General features: G+C 42.0%; 3 protein-coding genes across 6 annotated transcripts; all 3 read right to left on the bottom strand.

Annotated features, from left to right (window-relative positions):
• Positions 1-1,394: 1,394 nt before the first annotated feature.
• On the bottom strand, positions 1,395-6,584 carry sycp3 (synaptonemal complex protein 3). The gene is made up of 8 exons (XM_084363609.1): positions 6,099-6,584; positions 5,900-5,984; positions 5,712-5,746; positions 5,375-5,492; positions 4,553-4,652; positions 3,169-3,267; positions 2,844-2,948; positions 1,395-1,852 (listed from the first exon to the last, which is right to left on the bottom strand). The coding sequence occupies exons 1-8, from the start codon at positions 6,223-6,225 to the stop codon at positions 1,799-1,801; spliced, it is 723 nt and encodes a 240-aa protein (XP_084219735.1). The 5' UTR covers positions 6,226-6,584; the 3' UTR covers positions 1,395-1,798.
• Positions 6,585-6,819: 235 nt separating this feature from the next.
• On the bottom strand, positions 6,820-12,356 carry actr6 (actin related protein 6). Its single transcript, XM_084363592.1, has 11 exons — positions 12,070-12,356; positions 11,009-11,126; positions 10,835-10,903; positions 10,590-10,713; positions 9,513-9,648; positions 9,359-9,415; positions 9,085-9,183; positions 8,507-8,585; positions 8,193-8,364; positions 7,838-7,976; positions 6,820-7,225 (listed from the first exon to the last, which is right to left on the bottom strand). The coding sequence occupies exons 1-11, from the start codon at positions 12,135-12,137 to the stop codon at positions 7,096-7,098; spliced, it is 1,191 nt and encodes a 396-aa protein (XP_084219718.1). The 5' UTR covers positions 12,138-12,356; the 3' UTR covers positions 6,820-7,095.
• Positions 12,357-12,587: 231 nt separating this feature from the next.
• Positions 12,588-22,116, bottom strand: LOC311263501 (protein FAM3C). 4 transcript variants are annotated; one of them, XM_084363606.1, is made up of 10 exons: positions 22,029-22,116; positions 19,428-19,565; positions 18,723-18,755; positions 17,404-17,487; positions 17,146-17,226; positions 16,954-17,062; positions 16,553-16,740; positions 16,368-16,452; positions 16,076-16,202; positions 12,588-15,343 (listed from the first exon to the last, which is right to left on the bottom strand). In XM_084363606.1, the coding sequence occupies exons 2-10, from the start codon at positions 19,444-19,446 to the stop codon at positions 15,254-15,256; spliced, it is 816 nt and encodes a 271-aa protein (XP_084219732.1). In that variant the 5' UTR covers positions 19,447-19,565; positions 22,029-22,116; the 3' UTR covers positions 12,588-15,253. The 4 variants fall into 4 exon arrangements, with proteins under 4 accessions (XP_084219732.1, XP_084219733.1, XP_084219731.1 ...); XM_084363607.1 differs by lacking the exons at positions 19,428-19,565; positions 22,029-22,116 and having other exon boundaries at positions 16,553-16,603; positions 16,682-16,740; positions 18,723-19,179; XM_084363605.1 differs by lacking the exons at positions 19,428-19,565; positions 22,029-22,116 and having other exon boundaries at positions 18,723-19,179.
• Between the last annotated feature and the right edge of the window lie 119 nt (positions 22,117-22,235).

Here is a 22,235-nt window from a genome sequence, read left to right as displayed (position 1 = left end):
CTGTACTAAGGGTTCAAAGTGCAGCTCAATTAAATGAATATAATATAAAATAACATTTAAAACTGCAATAATCATGTTTAAAGAAAGAAATTATTTACCTCTGGGCGACATTCAGAGGTGTTTTGTGACAGATGGTTATAATTTAAGAGGAAAATGTAAAATTCAAAAACAACGTGTTCGTACAACTAAGAAGAGTCTCCGTGTTTCAGTGGACTTGAGGAATGGGTCAGGTGATGAGTTCAAACAAAGCACAACTATAAAATAAATTAAAAAACACAAAAAATAGATTTTTGGCAGGTTTAAGGAAGAGAATGTGTCATTTTGTAACACAGGGTGGATATTTGGGTTGTAAATAAACTTTAATTATTACATTTATTTATTTAACTGGGTGGCAAATAAACTGAGGATAGTTGTTCGTATATTAGTTGTAAATACATTTGAGAATTTGTCGAAACAATAAAAGATAAAAAAATTAAAATTAAAAGAAACACTCAAACTCAAAGTCATTTTATCCAGTGTCAGAAACCGACCAGTGCAGGATTACTACAGTTAATTTGAAATAACTTGATTATTATTAATAATAATAATAATAATAATAACTGAAGCATATAATATAAAGATATTAAATCTAGATTTTAACTCAAGGGTCTCGGGACAATCACAAAGATGCAGGAGCCACATTGATTCCCCAACGGTCTCATTTTTAACTGTGAAGGTGAATTAAACTTTTGTGGGACGTTTTCACTTCTAGAAAACATTGTAATATTAAGTCAGTTCAGTACATTTGGAAATGTATTGCTATATTCTAAATTTAATTCAAAACACAGATGCATACAACCACAGAACAACTCATAAGCCACCTGTGATTACTGAATATAATTTCTTTCATAATACATTAAAGACTAAAACCTTGTAAATAACCATCAGTTTTTCCCAGTCCATGCCCTCCACACACACTGAAGTACTTTATATCCGTCCCATGTCTCATGTCGATACGTCTGTATCGAGCCATTCAGTTTTTTTTATTTGGTTGTGATTTGAATCAGTGAAAAAACAGACAGTGAAGTTTGCTGTTGGACCTTTCTGTTAACATCACATCTGAACTTTCTCCTCCTCACAGCTTCAAAACAGCCTCCTTACTTTAGTTTGATGCATTTGAGGTGAATTATGGATTATTGTTATTTGGCGTCATCACACGCCGCCTTCCCAACATCACAGACTGATGTCGACCTATCAGAGCACATCACGCACGGCAGACGCAGTGAGACGAAACAAAGACGTAAGAGACGTGAACAGACAGAGAGGGAGGCTGAACGGGGAGAAAAGGCGCACTTAGTATTTATTATTAAACTGAACATTTTGAGATGTTGAAATAAAAAACCACCAAACTGGGCTGTAGAAAAACAATCGTTTATTTAGCTCTCTCTCTCACAGGGAGTCAAAATGATTTCCAGTTTGTTTCAACAATTAATTTATACAAAGCTTTTGTATTTAGAGATCATGTTTGTTTGTAATATAACTCTGAAACTCGTTTTACAAGCGTTTTAATGACTAACGGTCTTTCCAGACGTGTTCTGTTCTCTCTAGTGGACTCATGAAGCAACAACACAGCAGAACAAGCTTTTCGTCTCACTGAGGAATCAACTGAAACAACAGACAACTCATGACAACTCATGACAACATGAAAACATGAAAACATGACAACACTACAGGGTTACAACTACAGTAACCATGGTAACACTGACCAAAGACACATCCTTAAAATAGGAACTAGCTCCGTTGCCGTGGTAACAGCAGTCTAGAAGAGCATGGACTGCAGCGACTTGCGGACGGTGGCCATCTCCTGCTGTTGCTGTGGAGACAAGAGGAACCTCTGACATCATCACACATTTATATATATGATATAATCTATAGAGTTTATTTTCTGCTCCTTGTATGTATACATTGATTATCGAATATTTAAACTTGATGAGTTGTATTTTCTGGTGATGCTTCACTCATCTGTTTATTCTGCTCTGCTGTACGCGGACAATAACAACAACATAATTAGCTGCTCGCAGCAGCTGACGGACGTTTACAATCCATAAATCATTTCACAACATTTAAATGTTTTTGGAATTTACGAGGAACACCTTTTGTTAATTTAGTCTGATTGGCTACACGTCACTGATGTCAGTATAACTTTACTCTATTTTTCTGTAATGTATTCAGTTACTTTGTGCTGTAATAAACCCTTTTTAAAAATAAACTGTCTCGTAACATTACAACCTCTCTGCAAGTCAAACTGCTGCTCAAACAGTCCAGAAGTCTGATTGATGGATGGGCGCTCGACACCTGTGATGAGTGTCGCTTCACACAAATGGCTCATTTACACCATGCTGCTGCGTGCTACGTCACACACGCACAATGTGATTGTGTAGTTTAGTTTGACGTAAAAATATTCTTCATGTCTGCTCCACGAGCAAAAATCAACAGCGTTTGTATTTTTATTGACTCAGTGATGTTATTTACCATCCCACTGTGGATGGTGACTGCAATCTGCTGCTCACAAACAGACTGAGAGCTGATCAATTCATTTAGATACGGTTAATAAGGTAAAAGCAAACATGCAGTGAGATAATTGTGTGATCTAAAGAGCTGTCTGAACAGATTACGCTTCACTGAAGGCAACAGAAATAAAACCTAGTGTATAAGAAACAAGTAGGCTCTCAGGTTGCCATGGAGACGACTAAAAACCTTTTGCTGAAGCACAAATTTGAAACCGATGCACAGATGTTTACTGAACGTCAAGCGATACTTATCAAAAGCACCTGTCCATAAATCAGGCTTCACTCTCCTCTCACCGTGTCCATGAGGATCTTCTTCTGCAGCGTGGCCATCTCCTTCCTCAGCTCTTGTTGCGCCCCCTGCAGGAAAGCATCGTGGCTCTTCTCAGTTTCCTCCATGTTCTGGAGGAAATAAAAAATGTGATTCAGTCTGACTTTTTCCTAAATGTAGAATTCAAATACATCCATGTCATTTCCTTCCTGTAGTTCTGTAACATGATCTGTAGCTCAGAGGACATTTTGGATGGATTACTATATCACATACGGTGAAACCTCCATTTCTGTCTGCAGGTGTCGTCAGAATGTGACATAATGTATGAAAACACAGCTCAAACATCGTCACCTTCACAAACTGCTCGTACAGCTCTCTGACTGTCTTCAGCTTCTGGTTCTGCACCACTCTGGCCTGCTGCAGGATCTTCTGCTGCTGTCTGAACAGATTCTACAGACAGAAGAAACACTGAGGATCATGAAGCAGGATGTCATTGTGCTCATCATTTACTCCGACTGACACAGGTTACAGCAAACTGCTTTAGTCTGGCAGTAAGTAATCAGATCCTTCTTCACATGATCTTCCTCTGAAATGTAGTGGAGTAAAAGCAGAAAGTCACATAACCAAGGTAATTATTCTCCCTTTTCAGTTTCAGATTCAAACAATTTCAACTGATTTGCTGCCACAAACTTCTCATACATACTTATTTTATATTGTGTTCATTTGTTGGTTTCTCAGAAATATTACAAAAAAACTACTCAACAGATTTCCACCAAACTTGGATGGAGGATGAGCCTCGGCCCGGAATAGTTTAGTGTGGATCCAGATACAGGATCGATTTTTTTCTCACCTTCTTTAACATTGTGAGAAAGGACTTCTTTTTTTTGTCTTTTAAATTTTTCCTTAAACTTTCAGGGAATAACGCAGAGATCTTGATGAAAAGAATCAGGTGTATTTAGGTGGCTGGGATGTATGAGTGAGTACAATTTGATTTGAATAAAGGAAACTGTTGGGCCTCTGTCGAGTGCCGTTCTAGATCATTCTGCAGTGGCTTGTGTTGGCAGGGCACATATTGAGGCTTCAAACCAGGATATCAAAAATGTAAGTGAAAAGGAGACAAACCACCCTAAATACAGTTCAGCATATTTCAGGAGATGATAAAAAGAGTTCATTTCACCATATTTTGATCACAGCACAGGTCGAGTTTCAAGTCAATGCTGTTCTGTGCAGACGATGTTAAAACAACCCAAGATAACACCAGCATCACAAACAACTGATAACAGTCCCTTTCACACGAGCGCTGCTACCCTGAAATGCAACCGCAGATGCTTCATACTCGCCTGTATACTGCTTTTCACTCTTTGATTATGGATAAGTCCAAATACATGTAGTACAGATATCAATGCAAACACAGTTATCGTTACGGATGAGTCCTCCTCCTGCACGCTCCACAGAGTTGCCGCCCCTCACCTAAACCAACAGTATATCCAGTAGGTGGCAACAATCCAACACGGACAGACTCTTATTATGCGCTACACCTTCAGAGTTGAACACAAGTCGACCACGTTTAACATCACTTTAAGGACAAACGGTCCCGCCTCTGAAGAGCCCTGCTTTACGGAGTCTAATTTCTCATTTTTTCAATGATGAGATCTGACTATAAATACGACCTGAGGGGCCATCGAGCATCGAGCCTGTGCGTCTGTCTAATCAATAAAGAAAGAAGTGAACAAACATTGAGCTTCTCCTCCTGCTCCTCAGCTCGCTGGGCTTCAGCCTCCCACTGCTGCAGCGCAGACGACACCTGCTGGGAGTACTGGTGAGTCATCTTCTGCCTGAAGACACACACACACACACACACACACACACACACACACACACACACTTTAAACTCATCGGGTGAAGTACTCTGATCTTTAACTTAAGTAAAAGTAGTTAAACCACAGGACAGGAACTTTCTGTAAAATTCCTGCATTTATAATTTTACTTCAGTAAAAGAGAAGTATTAGCATCAAAAAGTAAAAGTACTCACTGTGCAGATGGTTCATTCAGAATAATATACATCATATTATTGAATGTGATTCATGAATGTGTTCATAACTTGAATGTTGCAGCTGTTGAACCTTTCTAATTTATTTGCTGATTATATTTGGTGGAAATATAAAGTGGCAGTAAATGAAGTTTTAGTTTTTTGACCGCCACTTTCTTTTGATCGTGTGACTTGTTGATTATATGTTTGTTTGTTATAATAAGTTGATCCTTTTCATTAATAAAATGTATTTTTGGATGTTCACAAATCTTTTGAAAGCGGGTCAGACAAAGTAACCCAGGTCCAATCTCTTCATTTTCACTTCATAATGATTTAATTTTGAGACTTTCTTACTTTTCAAATTCATTTACACTTCACACATTCTGGCGCTGTAGTTCCCTGTTGTGTTATGTTGTCTTCTTATCTTTCAACCTGCTGCAGTAACTTCATTTCCTGCAGCTGTCAGGACTTTTATCAAGTTGTCTCAGTTTTGTGATGTTCCTTAAGTCGCAGGAAGAAGAGTCAAACCTCTGAGTGTGATAGTTGCTCCACAGCTGCTCCAGTTTTTGTTGACTCCCCTTCATGTAGTTCTTCGTCAGAGACTCCAGACGTTTCTTCTTGGCCTGCATCACCTTGCTGATGTCAGCTGAAATTTCAGTAAGAGAGCACAGCATATTGAAAGCAATACTGATTTCATTAAATTACTTTGAGTTTAAAGACATTTTTATTTGGTGTTTTCTCTTTTCTCTTTCTCTTCTCTTGTATTCTCTGTATACATGTATGTAATATCTGGTAATGTGATTTGTATACAGCGTGCAGCCCTGACTCAATGCTACAGCCTGTGTTCACCTGCAGAGCTGCTTACCTCCGAACTTCTCCAACATGGACTGAACCTCGTTTCTGAAAGTGTGGAAAATAGAAATGTTACTTTCACAAGTAAGTTAACTAATTTAGCCAACACATGTGTTACTGTCTGCACAGTGTTACCTGAGGCTAACAGCACACACTCAACACAGCTAATGTTACATGAATGAAGCAGTTAATGTGAAATACCCCACAGCACAGGGAGCCCCCTCCTCTTCAAAGGCAGCAGCAGCGGGTCTCTTCTTGGTCAGCTTGTCCACTATCGGAGTTTCATCTTGTGACAGCGACATTGATCAAAATTTTAAGTCAATGTCCTTTAATTAACTTGACTGTCCTCAAAAGTTTAGACTAGCTAATGCTAATGCTAATGCTAGTCGGCATCACTCACCCTCCCGAACATCGTCCTCTGAGCCGCTCAGCTCTTTCTTTTCATCCTCTTCAGTAAAATCAAAAACTTTTTTATCTGATTTTTCTTCTGGGTGTTTTTTCTTCGTCTGTCTTCTCGCTGTCGCCATCCTTCCAGTCTGGTCTGTCCGCTCAGATTCAGCCAACACCACCTGATCCTGAACGTTTGGTCCTGATGCTGGCAGACGGTACAACCTGGACTCTGCTAATGGCGGCCGGTGATACGCTGGCTATGCTGAATGCTAATATTAGCTTAGCGTTTGCTGCTACTTCTCTTTGACAAATGTCATGAACAAACGGACACAACTTAATCTCGGTTATTTCCTGACGTCACGCGGAGCTCTACCGTGGCTTCTGGCTTCAGTGTTTTCTGTGACTGTTGCTGGACTCACCTGGTGACACACGAGCTAAACCGAGCTAAGCTAACCGCTAACTTATCCGAATTTCCGCTCTTTTCCCGCCACAACCAGAACGAGGCTCCGGGTTAAAGGACCATGCCGGTGTTTTCTGTGCAGACAGCCTTTAAGTCAGTAGCTTAAAACTTAAAACTGTACTTTTTAAAAAACATCCATTAAAGGCAGAATAAATGGCATGTCACCAAAAATAAAACACAAAGACTGCAATCTTGGAGAGAGACAGGAGACAACTATCATTTAAATGTTGTTGTTATGTATGTTTAAATCATACTCATGAATTAGTATTAGTCCCATTTCAGAATTTACTAGAAACAATACAGGAAGTGTTTGAAGCCTCAACGTCCGCCGGCTCAAACACCTTCGGACAGGCGAGAGTAACAATCAGCACATCAACATGTATAAAAATATATCACAAACTGAAGTATAACTGCTGCAGAAAAAAACATTTCATCTCTTGTTGTACTTCCCGTTCATCCTGTAAGTGGATCGAAACAGAGACATAAACAGAGCTGGCAGGAGTCCATGATGACGCAGGAGAATCTGAAGCTACAAGTTTCAGTTCAGTCAAATATCAAACTTGTCTTCACAAATACAATGTCCGTTCTCTTCGTAGTCCTCTCGTGTCACCACGATCTCGTCGTAGTCCGGACTGTGGGCCAGCAGCTTCCCTCCTTCCCAGGAATGACAGATTGGACTGCAGGACGAGACAGTAAATACCATTAATGACAACTTTACGTTCACATGAATGTATCCTGTGATGATTATTCCCTACAGGAACTGTTTACATACTTGCAGCTAGCTATTGCTAAGCTAGCTGCAGCTAGCTATTGCTAAGCTAGCTGCGTCGTCTTTGAAGCGTTTCTTTTGGATGCACAAAAAGGAGGCAAAGTTTGGGAGTAAAACATACTGGAAGAATCAACGATCATGAATTTGATATTTAAATTTAAAGCTCTCCTTGACTGATTTAGAATCAAAATGGTGACACCCCTACTGTTAAATGTGCGTCACTGGAAAGAAGACTGAGTTGTTCTTCTCCTCATTAAAAGGTTCCTGCACATATTTATCATCACCTCTGCAACAATCAGACTCATGATGGACACTTAAAAGAAAAAACCAGGATCAAAATCGATGCAGCAGAACCAGAGACACCATCTTTTTTATTCCACACATTCTTCTTCCTTGCCAGAACCTGGTGCCTACATTGCCCACAATGCAACGCTTCCTCTGACAGCTGTGTTGGAGATTGTGGTGTGTTACGCTCGCAGCAGCTAATGTAGCTGAACTTACGACTACGAGATGAACTTACTTTGCAGGTAGCTGGACCGACACAGGGAGGTGGGCGGGGGCGAGTGAGCGCAGCTCTGCCTCCAGTCGCTCTCTGAAGCCTGGAAACAAAGTGTTTCCTCCAGTCAGGACGATGTTCTGGTAGAAGTGGGGCTGCATGTCTGATGGTAGAAAACACTGTCAGCAGCTTCTCACACATCCAAACATACTGTGTGTGTGTGTGTGTGTGTGTGTGTGATGTTCACATGCTGAAGACATGAATAATAAAAGAAATGTTAGACGTCAGAGCAGTGAGTGAGGCTGCCACACACATCAGGACTAATGGTTGTATGCTTGCTGTTAAACGTGATGTATAAAGCAGAAAACTCTGCTGTGACCTTCTGGCAGGGACTGGATGGAGTCCACGATGGCCTCCGGGATGCCCATCTCCTGGATGCCGATGTCTGCCGGGTGGAAGAGCATCTCAGGAACAGCAAAGCGCTCATTTACCAACCTCAAGATCTGCTCTCCTGTCTTGTACTTTCCACTGAAGACCATCTCCTCTCGCGGCTGGAGGACAGAAAGCCCAAAGAGGAGCAAGGATGAGAACAGCAGCCATGTGCACTAAATAAGACACGAGAGCAGGATGGCCGGACAGACGTGTCACTCTGTATTAACTCACAATGACAAATATTAGAAAATGTTTTCTCACCTTGCAGAAGCCTTTTTTGATGGAGCTAAAATCTGGAAGAACATAATCCTTCATTGCAGAGTTTTCTTCCCCTTTCATCCTGACAACAGAGCAGAGAACAACATCCTGTCAGGGACCTCCTGATAAAACACTGCACTACATCCTACAGACAGACCTGCAGCATGACGATGGTTTTGAAAACAGAGAAAGTGCTTCTTCATAACTTTTGGTCGGGTCTTGAATATTTGGGGAAGACATTCTTTCTCCATATTAAGTGAGCTTTAGAGCTGCTGTTTCCAGTCTTAATGCTAAGCTAAGCTAACCAGCTGCTGGCTAAGGCTTCAGCCTGGTATTTACCGTACAGACATGGAGAGTGGAATCAATGTGAACGTGTGACTCTCAGAGAAGAGGAGGATTTCACTAAATGTTGAACTATTCCTTTAATGAACTAGAGTTACCTAAATGTAAACAGAAAACAGCCGGTAGGAGAATTGTTTAAATGATTTACAATGACAGGATCATCTGACCTGTTTGTAACAGCACATTAACCTGTTTATTAAATCTGCCGTCTGTGTTTGCTGTGCTGTGTCTCAGCTTACTGTGCGATCTCCATGTCCTTGTAAAACTGCGAGGAGACGTAGCAGACGTCTTCTTTCACTTGGTTGATTACATGAGTTTCATCCATGACATGTAGCTGGCTGGAGGGGAGAGAGATTATTTTGTGTCATTGGATCTTAGTGATAAGAATCACTGTGTTCATGTTCAGATATCCTCCGTAGAAGTGGAAATTAAATGATTTGACCTCTGGAAAGAAACACTGTTCTGCCACCTGAGACCAAAAGAATCGAACCAAACTGAGTCGGGTGAATTTACCGATATGAAATGATCTCCTTCAGGTGATTGGTCAGTAGCTTCCCTCCTACATTGATCCTGGAAGGCAAGATTAACCCATTGGTCATTAGCATTCTGTAGCTGTTACTGTTAGTGACAGTGTTGCAGGTTCGAGATGTTGTTGCAGTCCTCTGACCTGCGGATGCCCTCCTTCATTTTCCTGCTGCGGCAGTAGGGGGCGACGTGGGTGAAGGAGAATCCACTGTCGACCACCAAACAGCAGAGCTCCGAGGGTTTAGTGTGGAAGTAGTGATGAGCGCTGAGAGAGCCGGCTGGAGGGCACAGAACACAGATTCAGCAGAGATTAAACACATATCTGACGAGCAGGAGGACAATGAAAAAACAAGTGGCTTTCACAAGAGTCGGATAAAGACGAGGTGAAGTTATTTATTACTGAAATGAATTTGTCCATTGTGAGTCTGACAGCGTTCCAGGAGTGTAGCAATAAATCTGTGGACTACAGTTTGAAGACTTGGACAACAGTTTCCCAAGCACAATTCTACAACGTGGTTAAACAAAATATTCTAAATAATATCGTTGAGCGTAAATAATTTTGTCTTGTTAAAAAAAAAGACTAAAAAGCAGGGCTGCACGATTAATCATAAAGAAATCATAATATCGATTCATACGTCTATGAGATCTCATTTCTCAATGACAGCGATTCACTGACAATAATGTACGAGGAGTCATAATCTGCACGCTGCGCCGCAAGTTAACACTACAAATCTGGAGAACCACCTCAAACGTCACCATAAAATCCAATATGAGTTTGCAATGAAGGACAAGAGAAAAGCATCACAAAATCCCAGCCGGGAGGAAAACTTGTGACTCACATTTCAGAAAGACTCATGTATCGCTAACGGAGAGGAGAAGTTTAGAATGAACTGTGGTGGACTGGTGCAGTGCTGGGAGGCTTTATGGAATCAGAAATGTATTCACAACTGAGACAAGTCGTCTGCAAAACTACAGGTGGGAAACTCCTGCAGAGAAGTAGACAGATTGGAAATGAGACCCCATTGGATGATACATTTTTTTGTGCTCTTTTTACAGCTCATTTTTGAGGGTTTTGTTCTGGATGACTTATTGACAATCTGCTTGAGTCTTAGGGAGTCTGAAGTGTTGTACCTGGATGATGTGAGTGAATACTTTGAATACTTGTAGAACCTGAGCAGGAAGTGTTGTCTCACTCTATGTTTGTCGAGCATCGACTCACCGTTGATCCTGAGCGCCGACTGGAACTGATACTCCTCAAACAGGATCTCATTCATGGACTCCTGAATGGAGGAGAAGTTAAAGTACGGCTCGGTGATGATGACGCTGGTGTCTGCAAACTCCACCTGGACCCAGAACAGACCGTCACCAGCAGAGGAGGAGGTGATGAGATCAGATTAGATTAGTGATTGAACAACAGTGGTGAAGAAAGGACATGAAGGACAAAAAGTGAAGCAAACTCTAAACCTTAAACATTTCCTTTCCAAACAGATGGTCCCACACTTTCCTCTGGACGTCCCAGTTGACCAGATAACCCTGAAGAGAAAGTACAGGAGAGCGCAAATGAGAAAGAACCTCTGAAATGAATAGAAACCAGTCATTGTACAGCGGCAGCCTCTTCTGGAGGTGACACTCTCTCACCTTCTGGAAGGGAAGGATGTAAAAAAGACCCGAAGGATCTTTGATCTCATCGAGCTGATTGGCTGTGAAGGTTTTTAATCTGGACGTCTTGGAGCGAAACTGGCAGTTTGGGATGACGCTGCGGCAGAAAGAGAGAAGGAAGATGACTCTGAGAACACCTCTGTGATCCGACTTCTGGATGTGAAAGAATGGTAATAAATACACACTGGACGGGTTTGCTCTGATGTTCCCTGTAGAGCTGCAACGTAATCAATTAATCACCAACTATTTTCATAATTGTATTTGATTTGAGTCATTTTTAAAGAAAAAAGGATACAAACTCTCTGAGTTCAGCTTCTTAAGTGTGAGCATGTTCTGGTTTCTTTCCTCCTCTATGACCTTAACTGAATATCTTTGAGTTGTGGACAAAAAAAGACGTCATCATGGGCACTTTTCACCATTTTCTGCTATTTTATAGACCAAACAACTTACTGATTAATCAAGAAAATCCATAAAACTTCTCAATAAATTAATCACATCACATTAACTGTCAGTTGCAGATCCTTCGTCACCAGCCAGTCATTGTGTTTAAATACAGAATAGAGCTCAAATCTCAATCTGTCACTTCATAATCAATCTTTACGTTAAAGGTGAATTTTTAGATTTGTAACTGGTTTCATTTAAGTTAAACTTGACTACCAGGAGAAAAAGTTATTTTGACATCAGCAGTGTAAAAGTATTATGACTAAGAAGAAAACCAGCAGTTCTTCAGTGCTGTTGCTGGTATAAGGGCCGCCTGGTTCTGACCCGCTGCCGGAGCGCAGACTGAGCCTCAAGCTTCATGGTTGGTCCTAACTGATGTCCTGCATCGTCCGTTAGTCCATTTAAATCCGCCACAAACATCCAACCGACCCGTTCTGAACAGTCTCACGGTCCTTTTTTCTCGTTACAAGTGAACGGACCGTTTGTCGGAGGTTGACGGTTTGTTCATGACACAGTGCTGCAGGTGGACTCGCTGAAGGCAGTAAGCTGAACACCGTTTATGATTAGCAGTGACGTTAGCTATCTTGCTAACAACTTACCTGACTTTCTCCTGACTGTATCCTATTTTCGCCGTGTAGGCTCCGTTGTCCAGAACTAACGTCGCCATTTTAGAGTTTGTAACGTCAAGTCAAAATTATTCCACAGTTGTTGATAAAGAACACATCACTACCCCGATAACACAATAACACAACGGTCCGCCATTAAGGCTTCAGGTTGGAGTCCCGCCTTCCCGCCAATCAGGTTCATCTTCTCTTCTGTTTCCGGCAGACGTGACAATCTGTGAAAGCCAATCATATCTTCACCTCGTTTTCTACATGTTCATTGGTGGTTGGTACAGCCAATCGCATACGACATTAAGGGTCCTTCTAGAAAAATGTTCGGGTGGAAACAAGTGCCGTCTAGTTAATTCCCTCCGCAAAAACTTTTAGACTGGAATGAAAAATGTAGGAAGAAATAAGTGTGACACAGGCTTGATTTAATCACCACCAATACATACATTAAATAAAATTGAATAAAATGAAATGAATTAATTAAATAAAATAATTAGAAACACATGAACGTGACAATGATTTATTCACACAGTTTGTATTGTGGTTACAAAATTAAATACATATCAACATTGTAGGTCGTGATGGAGATGGAGAGAGAAACATAACAGTTGTAGTTTATGAAGTAAAGAAAGATCCGTAATTTCTTTGAAAACAAATCAGTTGGACTGCAATGAATTATTTTCATTTGGTACCGATAATTCTGCAGAATATGTTCTTGATTAATCGAGTTATCATTATGTCCTAAAAAAAAAAAAAAAAAAACCCAGCACAAATGGCCCAGTACATTTTTTAGTGCCCCTGGATATATGTTTAAAAGTCACCGTGGTGAAGTTTAGATTGGATAATTGACAGATATTCACTGCCGATCTAGTTTCAGTGGGTGTTAGCTCACCTCCAGTGACAGGTGGCATTCATTTTGAGTCAACTGTCACATGACCTGGAATCTATTGAAAAAAATTACATTTTTCATTAAGATATAGTATAAAATATGAAAAGGACAAAAATCATTCAACCAGTATAGGAAGACATTTCAGCATTGATTCTGAGTCAGTGGGTCATATGACCTGTAAGCTGTTGGAAAGATGGAGAGTTTTCATTAACAATATAAATATAAAATATGAGATGCACTAAAATCCAATAGAAATTCATTCTTATGGCCGCCAGCTCATGTTGTTTCCCGTCTTTGTTGCAGTCTTTGAGCTGGGCTGTGACTTCACCTCTTTCCTTTCACGCAAATGTATTTAAAAAAAACAAAAACAAACCTGTACTGCTTGTAAATATACACTGAGACCAGCACCAGCACCATCACCACCGCACAGCCCTCAGAGTAGCACTCACATGTACTGTATAAACATTTATTTAATCAAATGTTAACAGTCATACACAGAAAGTTAGAGGTATATAAAGCAAATATATAAGCAAGCAGTTTACATATACAGGATCCAAAACCAGTGTTGTGCTCAACCAACAGAACTGCTGTCCAGAACAGCTCACCCTTCACCAAATCACAGTTCCAGCTCCACTGATCAAATATAAAGTCTGCATTCAAGTGAGTGTCGTCTTAAAGCTGCACCAGTAAAAATTAAAACAGACAACAGATGAACTGTATCTCAGTTCTTCATCATATAAACTCTTCTTCCAGGACGATTTATGCGTACATTTGGCTTCATATGTTGACAGACAGGGTGTCTCTGTGCTGCTCCCACTTCAGTGTTTTATACTTAAAGACTGTTGATGTCAAACTGGCTCAGCGAGGCCTGTTAGAGGCTCCGCTGAGCATTCAGCTGCTGTTTGTGACCCCATGAAGTCTGAAGATATCGTGTCTGTGCTCATATTGTGTTTACTCACATCAGGAACAATGAAAGAGTCACAGGAGGAACTCGACTGTTTGTTCAGTTAACAGTCTGGATGTGTTGTAATCACAGTTACAGATCAGTAACCACATCCAGACGTTTAGCTCGTTAATGTTGAAGCTGGTGAACGATCAGTCTTATTTTTATAATAACATCATAATTTATCATTTCTTTTCTTAATCTGAATCTGCAAAGTTATCAAATAATTGTAATGGAGTAAAAAGTACAATATTTGCCTCTACAATGGAGTACAAGTGGAAAGTGGGTCATATATTTAAAGGTGCAACATGTAAGAACTGAAAACCTCTGGAATTCATACTCCCTCAAAATACAGGGGGCAGCATATCAACAGAGTAACCGCTAAATGCTGCTAACTGTAGCTGCTGTTAGCTAGTAAGCTCAGTTAGCCATGCAGTAAGCGGTCTGGACTGGGAACTGAGTGGTTTTACGAGTAAGAAGAGGCCGGGGCTAGCTGGTTAGCATGCTAGCTTCAGTGCAACACAGAACATAAACATCTTTGACAGGATGTTAAAACCTGTTTCTTCACAGTTTGTTGATAATTTTTAGCTAATTTGGGAATTTTATGAACTAAAATTCTTACATATTGCATCTTTAAACACTGAGATCCACATGATCACTTTGTTATAAGTTATTGATTAGGTCTTCCTCCTCAGCCGCTCTTTGGACGGTTCAAAGTGAAATTCTTACAGGTTTAATGACACAATGACAGATAATGAAATCAGTACTGGATCCGGCATGAAGACGCTCTCACTATTACAGGACTTGTTATGACTCGTTTTAAAATAATGATTCATTAATGAGGCATGTTTGACATTAAGAGCAGACAAAGAGCGGCACCCTTAACAGACAGGAGGAGCAGGAGGAGCAGGAGTCCGTGGAGGACACTCCTCCAAACCATCTGCTAAATCAAAGAACTGGGACGTAGCAGCAGGGACGCTGATCTCCTGAATCACTCTGACTCATGAAGACGTACCTCCTTTAAAAAACACCTGTACAGATTGATTTGATTGTTTTGCAACACCTAAAAGTCCCTGAGCTCTTCTGTAGTGACGGTAGATGATCCAGAGCAGCGCTGATGGATGCAACCTGTCCTCCAGACCCCCGAAACATTTTTCAAAATCAAGAAAAATTGTATTCCTGGGAAACATTCACGTCTGTCTATAAAGTCTCGTCTTCTTACAGTTCAAATATCAGCTGTTCCCAACTTAACTCCTCCGAACACGTCGTCTGTCTCCTGCTCGATGTTCCTGCAGCTCGTTTAGAAAAGCTGAAATGTTCCTCGAGGATGACGCAGAAGATCAGTTCATGTATTTGGGGATGCATCCTTTCAGTTCCAGGAGCTCGGGCCAGTTCTCGTATTTATTCAGTTCATGGATGTTCTTCAGATGCTGGAACAAACACACAGAGACAGTTCTGATTCTGATTCGACCCAAACTACATCAGCAACAGAAAACCAGACCACGTGTGACCTGTAGGGCTGCAACGACTCGTCAATTAATCGACTGAGAATATTCTCTGTTTGAAGCTTTTTAAAAGGACCTGATGTTTTATTTTGTCAGCTATCGTGATTATATTTAAGATTTGAATAAAACAAGCAACTGGAAAACATGATGTGTGACATCATAACGTTCACTCTTCATTACTGAAGTTCTCTTTCTCTGAGGACCTGATCAGATCTGATCGGATCAGTGCTCCGCTCTCAGTCCGTCACTTCACAGCTACATTAACCTGCGTCTGAGTGACCACCTGTGATGTGATGTCACTTCCTGCTCTGTATGAAACAAACCCGTCCATCACTGGGACAAACAGACTCCATGTTTCTGCTCAAACACAGAAAGAAGTTCATGTAGAACATTTGCTGAATTTACAAGAAGGAACAAATAAGTCAGAATCAGTCAGAGACAGAGTTTCACACAGTTTATAAAGTGTCTCCAACTCAACAACTCACTAAACTGACACATTTGTTAAGGGAGTCTGGGGACAAAGAAGTCGCCTATACTGGTTACTGGTTAGTGTATTTGTAAAACGTGACATGTTTAGATTAATAATATCCGGCTGCACATCAAGAATCTGAACACTTTGTGTGTGTTAAGTGACGGTGAGCTTGTTGTTGTTGTCACCTTCTCAAAGTTGCTCTTCACTGCTGCTCCTTTCCCACCAACAAACAGCCAGTTATCTCTGAAGCCCAGCGAGTGGACAAGAGAACTTCCCAGCTCAGCCATCAGCTTCTTGGCGTCGTCATTTAACCTGTGAACACGTAAAGAAAAACATCTTTCATTTTTACTGATTCAAATGTACCTGGCAGCACACGTCCTCCACTGATCCTCCGTGAGTAAAAGCAAACAGCGTGTTTGGTTCAGAGGATCAGACCCACGATCACATTTCTGTGGAGACCAAAGGAAAGACATTTACTTTGTTGAAGGGTCGTCCCAGGATGCGATCAGCACAACAGTGCCTTGCTCGATGCTCTTCAGGAATTCGATGAGAGGTTCCACTTCTGCAACATAAACATGCCGTCATTTAAATCTCATCACGGCTCGATTCATCCACCAACACGGTCGCATGTGGGAGAACACCAGCAACATCCGTATACGTACCGCCGTTGTACATGTTAAAGTAACTGGTCTTTGTGACTTCTCCTGTTTCACCTGTTAAAACAGAGACGTTACTGTGAGGGACAATGAGCGAAGGACAAACTGAGCTGACGAGAGTAACAATGAACTCACCGTTCACTATGACGATGTTTAATCCCGATCCAGCGTTGTTCAGTATCGTCCCAAGAACCCTGAGGACAGTTTGACCTACTGTGAATACCAGAAGTCATCAACAGGACATGAAGAGACAGAGACACTCAACGAGAGCTGGAGGACAGAGGGCCAGAGGTCCAGAGACCAGAGGACCAGAGACCAGAGGACAGAGTACTAGAAGACGGAGGACAGAGGACTAGAGGAAAGCAGGAAGTCTGAGGAGGACAGCGAGGTCCATCAGAAGCACCTACACTTTGTTCTGGACGCAGATCTTTGGCGGCACGACGTTCGCAGCTCCGCTCTTCATGTAGAAGCTGAAGTGATCGTCTGGACAGTGTGTGTTCATGAAACAGTCTCCATCTGACGAGGACAGGCACAAAACACTGACTGACCCCCGTCAGATCAGCTTCAATCACTCGTTCTGATCGGGTCGGGTCACTCACCTGTGTCTCTGCGGTCAGACCCGGAGCTCTGACCGGACTTGCCGACGTCAACTTCTGCATTCATCGATCGACTCCACTCATCTGGAACACAAGTTGTAGCATCACACAGATGTTAAATTTAGGATATCAACAACGGTGTTGTGTTCAGTGAAATGTCGTGTTTTGACCCTCAGGGCCACCATACACAGCATTTCCACATACAGTGTCTTTAAAGGAGCGCTGTGCGGTTAAAGGCTGAGGTATTAAATGTTCCCGTACTTATGAATGGGCTGTTGTATTTCTCCAGGATGAGCATGGATATGACGACCACGAGCACCAGCACCGCCACGAGCTGCAAAATGCCTGCGGGACACGACAGAGACGAGTCAGACTGGATCTCAAATGAGAGACATCAGTTGTCTGTTAAACCCGCCTATTCTTAATAATCTCAAAGAGCTGACACAACAGACGATGACACCCCAATCAGGAAAAACAGCATGTCTGAGGAGTGAGTGAGAGGAAGGGAGTAAACAACAAGCTCAGCAGCTTTTCCTCATCTGATGTCACCACAGAAGAAAAATCACGTCTCTCCTGTCCGCAGGTGAAGTTTCATACTGTCCAAACAGAGACACCTGGAGCAGCTGGAGACACACCGGATGTCTCCACACAGCTCGTCCAGTGTGATCCAAGCCGAGGGGCTCAGTGTTATTACATCATTAATATTGTGAATATTCAAATTCTGAGTTTGAATCTCTTCTCCAAAAAACTACATAGTGCTCCTTTAAAGTAAACGTGGATAACGAGTCAAAAATATGACATGAGGTTAATAAATACAGACGCAAATCAATCTGTCACACTTCATTAATGCTCCATTGCTGTTTCATTACTGTTTTTGGTGCATTTTCTGGCGTGTTTACTTATTTACCGAGCCATTTATTTATTTATTTTGGGTTTTTGCAGAAAGATAAATGTATTATGGTGCGTTTCTTTTCTACTCTTTTCCTCTGTGTGTCTTTCTAACGTCACCTCGTGTTTCATAATGCATTCCTGCGTAACTTAAAGCTCTTTGCCTTGAAAAAATACCTTCACTGCTACAAATCTGAGGGAGGTGCAGATCTTTAACTCCGGTTCAGACTTTAGTTAATGTTCGCTTCTCAAAATGATCATCTTCCTTTATTTCTTTCATGCTCGTCTGAGTTTCGGATGTTTGCTTTTGCTTTTGTCGTCCTCTTCTGAACACACGCGATCGAGAGCGACCTGCTCTCTCTGAACCACCTTGTGCAAATAAAGGCTGAGTTAATGATACATGAATTCATATCAGCTACAACAATATGATGCTGGAAATAAATACTGTGAGTACATTTTGTTAGTTTTTACTCCTCCTGAACTAAAGACTGCAACATTTCTCCACCACTGCCGGGTTTTAAACCAAACTGTAAAAAAACATTATAAGTTATTAAAACAACACATGAACAGGTGAAAGTGTTGAAATGTAAACTTTCTCTTTGTGATCTTATTTTAGTTACAGTCTCACACACACACACACACACACACACACACACACACACACACACACACACCTTTGAATGAAAACTCACATCTGGTGTTTTTTCTCGGCATTATTGTTTTTCCTGTTGAAAACGAGACAACAACAGGACAGATGAGCAGATCGAACAGCTGTGACCGACTGTACAAAAGATTAAAAAAGCAACAATGAAGCATTTGATGGCAGGTGCAGGAGTTACAGGTGAGGCTGGAGAGACAGTGAGAGCTTCTGGTTCAGTATTTGTAAGTGTCACATCGCTGTCATTCTGTCAACCTGCTACGACAACTGTTCATTTGATTAAAAGATGTTTTCAATAAAACAAGAGCAACAGGATCAGATCATTCGACCTGCATCACAGTCACTGTCCGTGTTTTTTCTCAAAATTAATCAATGATTCAAATAGTTGCTCGCTAATTTTGTCAGTCGATTATTCTGCACTTGTGTAGCAACAGAAAATCCTCATGTTTCTGTCGTGATGCAGTTTAATTCATTACTCCGTTTGTTCAGTCTTTTCCTGATTGATTTCTTCTTTAAACTCTTCTTCAGTCAGATCAACGCTGATAGTTAACACATGATCAACACCACAGAACTGCATGTGATCCTTGAGTCAATGTTCTCCTGGTCTGCATTCCTGAACACCTTGTGTGCACCTGTGCAGGTATAAATCACAGCTCGTAGAAATACTCACAGATAGAAGACGGAGGTTTTTAGAAATCACACTCAATCATAGAAGTAAATAAAATAGAGTTGCACTGACCCACTCTGACCGTGAGCATGTCTCTGACGTCCGGCTCCGCTGACTCTGAGTCCCGGGAGGCGTTCAGTTCCCGGAGCTGCAAACAGGCTGATCCTGTTCCGCCTCCCCGAGCCGGATGACCTGGTTACAGCCAAACAGCTGCGCCCAGGGGACCAGAGAGTAGTTACTCATGCACTGATAACTTTATAAAGGCAATAAAGGGCATTGACAGATAAGTAGTTTGATCTGTAAATACACTCTGACAGTGTTTATGCACAGTGTGAGAGCAGGAAGCGGACGGCGGACTCATCCTGGAGAACGAGTTCAAAGGTCAGACTGAGTTTGTCTGTTCAAACAGTAAGAGCTTCATATTCAACCCGTATCAGTGATGCGTTCACTGTCTTCGGCTGAAGGTAAAATTTCGAACGTATTTCTGCAACGTGAGGACGGATTCTACCCTCCATCACTGACATCACAGGACAGAGGACCTTTAATATGGGCGCCGATTGTAAAGTTGTAAAGTTACGCACTCATTTAGCAACAAACCGTGTTTAAAAAACACGTGAACTCTTTAATGATACTTTTGACCAGATTTACAGCAATATTTGTGATATTTACTTCTCTTGTAAATATATAATGTAAATGTTAAATCTAAATCTAAATATCAAATCTAAATGTCACAAGTGAAACTAAATATTTAGCTAATATGAAAATTCACACCGCCCGTCACAGGAAGTACCAGAATAAAAGCTTATTGACGCACTGTTGTCACGTCTCCTCACGTGCTCTCATGTTGCCTGCATGTCCAGACACTTTTGGACTTGTTGAGGATCCCAACTGCAGAGGGGAAGTAACTGTTCATGTGGCGGGCGGTTTTGGTCCTGATGGACCGCAGCCTCCTGCCAGAGGGGAGAGTGTCAAAAAGTCTGTGACCGGGATGGGAGGGGTCGGCCCGGTCCTCCCTGCACGCCTCAGGGCCCTGGAGCTGTGCAGGTCCTGAAGGGAGGGGAGGTTGCAGCCAGTCACCTTCTCAGCAGACATATGATGCACTGCAGTCTGCTCTTGTCCAGCAGTGGCAGCAGCGTACCAGACGGTGATGGAGGAGGTGAGGATGGACTCGATGATGGAGGTGTAGAAGTGCACCATCATCGTCTTTGGCAGGTTGAACTTCTTCAGCTGCCGCAGGAAGAACATCCTCTGTTGGGCTCTTTTGGTGAGGGATCTGATGTTCAGCTCCCATTTTAGGTCCTGGGTGATGATGGTGCCCAGGAAGCGACAGGACTCCACAGAGTCGACTGGGGAGCCACACAGGGTGACGGAGGCGGGTGGGGCTGGGTTCTTCCTGAAGTCCACGACTATCTCCACTGTCTTTAGAGCATTAAGCTCCAGGTTGTTCTGGCTGCACCAGGTCACCAGATGCTCAATCTCCCACCTGTAGGCGGACTCATCCCCGCCAGAGATGAGCCCAATGAGCGTGGTGTCGTCCGCGAACTTCAGGGAAGGGTGTCGTGAGGGACAGTGTCAGGACTGTCCCTTCGTCCCTCAGGATGTCCCTTCGTCTCTCAAAGCGTCTTCGCTGAGAACTGGTGTTCTGAAGTACTGTTGTTTAGAGTTCAGAGTACTGTTGTTTAGCTTCTCACCGCCTTGCTAAACAACAGTACTTCAGAGCCACCACAGAACCAGCACAGAACCAGCAGAGCCACCACAGAACCAGCACAGAACCAGCAGAGCCACCACAGAACCACCACAGAACCAGCACAGAGCCGCCACAGAACCAGCACAGAGCCACCACAGAACCACCAGAACCAGCACAGAGCTGTTGCTGTTTATTGTAGCGTGCTGCGCCCACAGATTAAGGCTGTGACAGGCTCACTGCTCTTTCCTAGAGAGCATCTTACAGCAGTTACGATGTAGCTGGTACAACAGGCAGCTACAAACTAATATGTTACTTAATTAATCAGTTAATCACCAGTGAGTTGTCTACGGCTGCCTGGACACCAGGAGTCGAGGGCTGCTGGACGTTTTGCTTTCATCAAGAGCAACAGCAGATAAACAACAGAAACAATGAGACAAGTCTCTTAAAAAGGTCAAAGAAGAAGAAGAACTGGTTTCCTATAGAAAAGTCTGCATTTTTATACAGTATGCCATTAATACCGTACTGTATGTGCAGTTTTGGGGAGTTTAACTAATTTTCCAGGACAACACAAGATGTTCCAGGGCTGGAAAACTGATCAACTGTTTTCCAGGTTTTCCAGGACATGTGGGAACCTGTGTGAAGTATCAGTTCTGGCGCAGACGGCCCGTTCAGCACACATTAACGTACGAGGACTTTTTAATTGGTTATGACATACACAAACAGGAGCATCAGCAGGATTACCTGCTGCTACATTGTGACTACAGTTATTCTTAATGCCGGTCAGCTGGTTTGATATTATTGATGATATTATTAGTGGCAGAGTGCTGAGGACGGACTGAGGACAGGAGCTGCTCTGTAGTCTGGAGCACTGAAGTTGAGTTCACTTTGTCCACAGCAGCCAGATCCAAACACCGACGGCTCCTTGATCAAAGCTTCTTCATCTCTTCATGTTTGTCTGTTTGGGTGAACTGCTCCTTTAAGCTTACCTGTATTTTCTATCTCTCTTGTTGTTTCTCGTCTTTTCTGGTTTCTTCCTGTCAATCAACAACAAAAAAGTCTATCAGAGTTACATCTTCAGATGATTTGATCCTTATTGGTCGCTCATATTTTCAAACTGTTGTAAACATGTTTATATTTCTGCAGTAACTGATTCCACGACATAAACATAAACATAAACATAAATATACTGCAAG

The sequence above is a fragment of the Pagrus pagrus genome (genome assembly GCF_965226575.1).
Source record: "Pagrus pagrus genome assembly, chromosome: 10".
In the NCBI taxonomy this organism is placed as follows: domain Eukaryota; kingdom Metazoa; phylum Chordata; class Actinopteri; order Spariformes; family Sparidae; genus Pagrus; species Pagrus pagrus.
This window is presented reverse-complemented; position numbering and strand designations above follow the sequence as displayed.

What these genes read in the sequence shown, in the direction of transcription:
- sycp3 (XM_084363609.1), bottom strand. Translation starts at nt 6,225, where the DNA reads ATGGCGACAGCGAGAAGACAGACGAAGAAAAAACACCCAGAAGAAAAA. An exon ending in CATGTTGGAGAAGTTCGGAG is followed by an intron (nt 5,493 to 5,711) that starts GTAAGCAGCTCT and finishes CTGAAATTTCAG; the next exon opens with CTGACATCAGCAAGGTGATG. An exon ending in AGCAACTATCACACTCAGAG is followed by an intron (nt 4,653 to 5,374) that starts GTTTGACTCTTC and finishes GTGTGTCTTCAG; the next exon opens with GCAGAAGATGACTCACCAGT.
- actr6 (XM_084363592.1), bottom strand. Translation starts at nt 12,137, where the DNA reads ATGGCGACGTTAGTTCTGGACAACGGAGCCTACACGGCGAAAATAGGA. An exon ending in AAGGAGATCATTTCATATCG is followed by an intron (nt 9,184 to 9,358) that starts GTAAATTCACCC and finishes TCTCCCCTCCAG; the next exon opens with CCAGCTACATGTCATGGATG. An exon ending in TCAAAAAAGGCTTCTGCAAG is followed by an intron (nt 8,365 to 8,506) that starts GTGAGAAAACAT and finishes TCTGTCCTCCAG; the next exon opens with CCGCGAGAGGAGATGGTCTT.
- LOC311263501 (XM_084363605.1), bottom strand. Translation starts at nt 18,846, where the DNA reads ATGCTTCATTGTTGCTTTTTTAATCTTTTGTACAGTCGGTCACAGCTG. An exon ending in CTTTAACATGTACAACGGCG is followed by an intron (nt 16,453 to 16,552) that starts GTACGTATACGG and finishes TTTATGTTGCAG; the next exon opens with AAGTGGAACCTCTCATCGAA. An exon ending in TGGGACGACCCTTCAACAAA is followed by an intron (nt 16,203 to 16,367) that starts GTAAATGTCTTT and finishes ACGTGTTCACAG; the next exon opens with GTTAAATGACGACGCCAAGA.